The following is a 6,480-nucleotide window of genomic DNA, read 5'->3' on the forward strand; positions in this document are numbered from 1 at the left end:
CACAGCTATTACTCCTTCAGGTGATCTGCAAGTGTGTTACCTACTGCACCCTCCCAGCACGTGCCCTTTGGAGGTCTGATTAGATCCATTTTACAGGTGGGTGAACTGAGGCATAAAAATGTTAATTAAGAGTATATAGTAAAGCTCATAAATTTCATTCTGTAAGTAAGTTTGTTAGCGAGGAGACACGTGGCTTGTGTTGGGCTGCTGTTCATTCCTAGCTCTGGGAATGAGTGCATGACTTGCTTGCTCCTTTTACATAAGCTTTTTTTATTCCAAGATGTTCACAAGCATCACTGAGAATTGCCTCTGAGTTGCATGAAACTCGAAAGGAGCAGGTGCTGTTCCTGATCTGATTTGCTTTAGGTGAGGCTCTGCCTTGACTTCAAGGGGCTTTGACTTCTAGGAGCTTTGGATGAGATGCAGGGCACAAACAGCCCTTTCCATTATGCCTCTCTTCATAGTGGCAACGTTAGAGCTCTTGAGTTCTAATATTGCTTTAACTGGAATAATAAATGTGAGTGAAAGATATTGATCATCTTTGCTGTCCTTTCCCAGCTGCACTGTCTGCAAGGTCTAAATCATAACTAAGTAAATATTTGCACTCCCCCCCTTTTCTCCCTAGCAGTAAATTCCCAACCGTTGCTTCCATTAAAGGTCCATGTGCAGGGAGAAACCCCAACTTTTCTGTTCTTCCCATTTGTCTTTCAGTTTTCAGATTATTACTCTAAAAATGCACATGCCAAGGTCCTCTTTAGAGTTATACTCTCAGCATACACTTTTCAAACAGTCCGAGCCTTTCCTAGGAGCTAGCCCTTTAACAGTTGTGTCTTCTATTTTAGTCTTATTAGCTCATTAGCTGGAAAAAGAAAGATAAATGCAGCATCAGACGATGGATTATGCCTGCAATGATGGGTTAGGCATATATTTTCTGTGGCAGCCTGCAGAGAATCATCTGAGTCTCTGAGGACAGTTCATGTTGTCTTCATAGTGGAGTCTGTTCAGTTTTCTGATTGTCCTCAAATTTTTATTTGGAGAAAGGGTTCACATTATACTATCCCTTAAGCCACATTGTGAAGAATTCCTGCCCTGTGGGATGCCTCAAGCCTCAACTTCTGCGTCCTTTGGTGACGGAGGTTTCTGCCACAAAAGGCTCTCTAGGAGACAGGGACCTTGAGAAAAAAAATCTGGCATCAGCAACTATGTTGTGACCTTTTCATCGTTTGAGTGCCTGGCTGTTGCTCTGCTTTATTAGCCTGAATGTTTTCCAAAGGGAGATTCTGGAAAGTGGGAGCCACAGCGTAAGGGTTATTCTTAAATGCCTTAAGCCTTGGCTGGGAGGTGATGAAGATGAAGAGGAACGGTTGTGAGGCGATTGCTGGAAGTGTAAAGGTCTGTAAGAGAAATTGCAATGGAAATTCTGTGAGGTTTGGAAAAAGATATTTGATGCAAAAGGAAGAAAGAAACCCCAAATAAGAAATAGTTAGGGACCTTAACTCCAAAAAATTAATTACTTCAAATTAATTAAATATTTTTGCTGTGGCCAACAGGTTCACATTATGCAGTGTGTAATATAATATGCAACAAAAGTAATTTTGAAACATAAAGTTAAAAGGCTCCAAGATTTGAATTTCTAGGTTTGTTTTTTAGATAAAAATATAGTTTCTCCAGGGTACAGATTGAGACAACTGATTTAGGCACCATATGGGGCATATGTTTTTCAGGTGGTTATTCCCCAGTGTCTTCCTATTCCTCCTCTTCATGTCCATAGAAGGCTCAGGGATTCCTTCCAGGCTTTTAAAAATCAGACTGTTTTTCAGAATCATGGGCTAACAGATGGAGGTGAGTTGTTGTCATCAGCTAGCCAAAGTAAATTTATTTGCAAAGACTTTTCAGCAATAACTATGCATAATTATGCAATTCAGTCTTCTTTTGGTTTAACTTCGGGGGGTTGCATAAAACTACGTATCAGCCTGAGCAGTCCTCCTGGGCTTCTGTTGGGTGCTGCAGTTCATCTCGGCAACATTATACAGAGCTTCACCTATATGAATGTGAAGTTTTGGAGCAAATAAGAGACCCTATTTGCACCTGCAGACAGCTGCAGAAAGCTGGCAGACCTCTGAACTGGTAACAGCTGTGGGGTGTTGGTGACTCTGGATACCTGAGAGTGCCCTTTCTGTTGGGGTGGATGATGCCTTGTGTGTAACACTGACAACAGGAGGCAACTGGAGAGGCTTTATGTCTTCTTGTTCCCAGAATTAAGCAGCTTCAGAGTTGGTTTCCTAGGGTGTCATGGGCACAGAGAGAATTTCTCCTCATACTGCCCCAATTTGCATTGACCCAGCAGTGCTGGGAGTTTCTTCATCATCTTCTGAAAGCCCTGCCTGAAAGGGTGTTGGTAAAACCTAATGCTCTTTGTCTTTAATTTTTCAAATTCCTAATTTCTGGAGCTGAATGGGACAGCAAATATTGCATGGAGCTGAGAAAGATGTGAAATCAAAATTCCCCAAATTTAGTTAGAAAATCCAGAGACTTGCTCAGGGTTATGCTTCAGCCTACCAGCTAATGTGCTCCTGCTGCCTGCTCAGTAATTTGTCAGGAGCAGGGAAGAAGAATCCAGACTTGGCGAGCTGGTGCTGCAGACAGATTTTGTCAGATGAAATCCCAGTAGACATTAGTCCAACATCAACAGCTCCTGAGCTATCACATGGGAATGCATAAGGAGATAAAACCAACATCCTAAAGGGTGGATCCTCTATTTTAAGGGGCAGAAAAGGGAATCTGGCTCATGTACTTTTAAAATTTTTTTTTTATTTCTTGTTGAGTTGTTCAGGGAGATGATGGGAAATGCTGGGTCCTAACCCAGATTCAATGCTGTCTTTCCTTGAATTCTTCACTTGAAGTTGCATAACTCCTCTCTCTTGCCTTTTGCTGTATGTGAAGAGAGGTTAATCCTGCTTTTACCTCAGAGGGATTGTGAGGGCAGAGTTTGAATAAGAATTTGCTGTCTGTGCAAAGAATCCACCAGTGACTGCAGAAGAAAAAAAACCCCAGACCTACCATTGGGAAACTGCAGCACCGGTCGGCTACTTTCTGGAAGTGGAGTGTTCTGTTGCATAAACATCCTTGAAGCATTGCAGAAGGGGTGACATTCACATCACATATGTGGGGCCTGACTAATTGAGCTTTGTGTGTGAAGAAAGGGATGTAGAGGATAAGGAAGTGAAATCCCCAAGGTGCAAGCAGGGCCTCCTTCTTCCCATGGCCTGTACTGTTGCTTACGTGTTGAGAAGGGGTCTCGACAGCTCCTGTACCACTGAACTGATGACTGGGGCCCTCCCCACCCAGCCTGCATCATAACTCTGCCCTCCCCAGTGGCCTAGGAGCATCCTGCTCAGCCCAGCAGCCACAGCCTCCAGCAGCCACTCAGAGAGCATCCCTCTGCCCAGAAGTTGTTAACATCCCCTCAGGTTAAAATCTGCATTAACTCAGTGGTCTGGGTCTCTGTATGCACGAACAGCATGCAGACCATGTCACTCGTGGCTGCTTCTACTAACAGTGGGAGCAGCAGACTTCCTTGTCCTAACTTCAGGAGCTTTGAGTTACTCCTTGGAAGAGTCTGCACCCTTCCACTGATTACATAGGGAATCAAAATCCCACAGTTGCTGCTGTGACAGCCAAAGCTAGGCAGCACCAACACCCCTCTATCCAAAACTCACTTAAGACCTGGGGCCCAGCTCTCCACAGCCCCACACCTTGTGCAAAGAGGAGCTGCCAAAGTCACCACTTTGTTTTGCACATACCTTGTAAAGCTTTGCTGCTGGTACCAGGCAGTGAAAATAACCTGTTTCATTCTCCATATCTTTAGGGAAAACAGTGTATAGCAGGCATATTAATAGCTTGATAGTGTCTACTATAAAGTTTACGTGTGTGTGTATATACATTTTAAAACAAGACACAAAATAGGGTTTTGCAGGTTTTCCATTCTACACAGCATCAGTCAGGGTAACAGGTCAGATTTAGCAATTAGGATGGCAATGAAAGGAACAGATTCACAAGCAGAAGAGCCAGTGCTGAACTGGTTAGGAAAGAGTAAAATCTGAATTCCCAACTCTTTTTCTTTTCACAGCTGTTAAGAGTTCAGTGGGTTGAACTGCAATCCTTCAAGTTCATCTGTTGACTCCAACACAAAACTATTATAAACTGTGCCTCTAAAACACGTGATGAAACATTTCTTGAGAGCTATTTATTCCAACTGCAGCAGAGGAAAGTTTTCAGAACTCCCAGCATTTGCTAGAGGAAAGGTCTCTGGAGCTTTGCAAAAGGAGGAATTATTTGCATACCGACGTAAGTTGCTTTATGATTTTTTTGCTGCACCATTTAATAAAAGAATACTTCTAACTTTTTTCCCTCTTGATGGAAACCCAGTCAAGTACCATAAAACTATGTTTAAGTCCCTAGCAGAGTATTTCTGCATAATTTTAGTTCTTTAATCATGTGGATTGGGGTTTTTATAATTCAGCATAGAACTCAGCATGATTTAATACAAATTACTTTCTTTCCACTAATGTTTTCTGTATCTGGATGACAGTTCACTCACAATATTAATGCAGGGGTATGACAGACTGCAAGCTTCAATCAGGCGTGGCCTGAAAGCTGGCAAATTACAAGTAGCCAGGAATAGTTTGGGAGTATCATTTTTCAGATATTTCTTTCACATCTTTGATCTGATGTTTGGTCTTACTTACACATGCATAATCTCCTGCAGGCTTTAGCTGTGGCAGACCACTTTCCATGCTGAAGATGGACCATGCAAACATGACTCAAGCCATGCTTGATGCTGAATCCCGCAACGTGGAGAAGAACAACAGCAATGAGTATTTTTACATCCTGATCGTCATGTCTTTCTATGGGATCTTCCTGATAGGGATAATGCTGGGCTACATGAAATCAAAAAGAAAAGATAAGTCATCCAATTTGCTTCTGCTCTACAAAGATGAGGAGAGAGAGTGGGGGGAAGCTGTGAAGCCTCTACCAACCATAGCAGGGCTGAAATCTGCCCAGATCCCCATGATGCTGAACATGCTGCAGGAGAGCATGGTGCCCTCCCTGTCCTGTGCCATCTGCTCCATGGAAGGCAGCAGCGTGAGCTCCGAGTCCTCCTCCCCAGACGTGCACTTCACCATCCAGGAGGAGGTGCTGGATGCTGAGCTGGGGGAAGTGTCAGAAACGCTCCTGAACGAGAGCAGCGAGGGATCTGCAGAAAACATCCACAAGAACTCCTAGCACTTGCAGGGCTCCCTTGATCAGCTGCCAAAGCGTGAGTGGAGCTCCCACTAAGATCTTGTGGTTCTACTTTCCTGCTCCCCAATGAACTCTCAACAGGTGTCTGTGCCCCAGGGCCTGAGGTGTTCCTGAGAGCTGGCAGGACAACGAAGCAGTGGTGCCCAACTCCAAAGTGCAACTTGCACATAATTGGGATGCTAAGGTTTTTCTATTAATTTTTCCATTACTATTTCTTGCCATAAGAGCTAAGAACAAGGGGAATATATATATATATATATATTTTTTAAAGGTAGAGGTAACTATTACTGGCATGTCTCTGCATATTTCAGAATTCTGCAAATATCTGGGAAATGTTTAGGAAAGTTACCCTAACACAAGTGCCTGGTTGTTAAAGACAGTTGGTAATGCTCATTCCCACAGAAGTGTGATAGACTAGAAATACTTTTATTCTGTTTTTCTTATAACAACCCACAGCCACCAGCTCAATGAGGCCTCAAAAGCTGAAAAGCTGTCAATACTGTAGTTGAAGGGAGATTGCAGCACAGCTGGAGCCTGACCTCAGGCACGGAAAAGAATAAAAATAAAAAAATAAAAAGAGACACCACATTTCTAGGAGGTTTGTAAAGCTCAGTTTCAGATCTGTGCCACTGTATCTATCTTTGCTTAAGTTGTACCTGTACTGGCTGGGGCAGGTTCACTAACTTCTGCTGCAGTCCAGCCTTTGACTGAGTTACTAGTAGGAAAATTCGGGTTTTTTTGCTTTTGTACTTTTTAAAGACTTGTATATTTGGTCACTAATGGCAAAGATCTGTAAATTAAGAAAATACGTTAAAAGATCTTTGCTACAAGGTGTAAGACGTAGAAAGGCTTGAACAAATGCTGCTCTTTTACGCCCCCTTGAAAAATAGGTGGAATTCAAAATAGAATTTAACCTAGCAAGGGTGAAATCCAGACCCTACTGAAGTAATCAGCTGAGTCTTCCTGACAAGCACAAGATTTTGTCCTTCTCTCTTGGGCTTAAATTCTCCATTTCAGATCAATAAAGCTGTGCCCATTTACATCATTAGAGAATCTGGCCTTTCTGCCGTGTTTAAGCCAGTGTAGATAAACATCGCATTACATCTTTGTTTATTTGTTTTAAATCAACTTGCATGTGACACATGCATTTCTATAAAGTCATTAGTAACTAGTTTT

At 42.7% G+C, this 6,480-nt stretch overlaps 1 protein-coding gene across 1 annotated transcript; it reads left to right on the top strand.

Moving 5' to 3' along the window:
• The first annotated feature begins 4,794 nt into the window (after nt 1-4,794).
• KCNE4 (potassium voltage-gated channel, Isk-related family, member 4) lies at nt 4,795-5,286 on the top strand. Its single transcript, XM_010001608.1, has one exon. The coding sequence runs from the start codon at nt 4,795-4,797 to the stop codon at nt 5,284-5,286; it is 492 nt and encodes a 163-aa protein (XP_009999910.1).
• Nucleotides 5,287-6,480: the final 1,194 nt, after the last annotated feature.

The sequence above is a fragment of the Chaetura pelagica genome, unplaced genomic scaffold, assembly GCF_000747805.2.
Source record: "Chaetura pelagica isolate M959 unplaced genomic scaffold, ChaPel_1.0 scaffold207, whole genome shotgun sequence".
NCBI lineage: Eukaryota > Metazoa > Chordata > Aves > Apodiformes > Apodidae > Chaetura > Chaetura pelagica.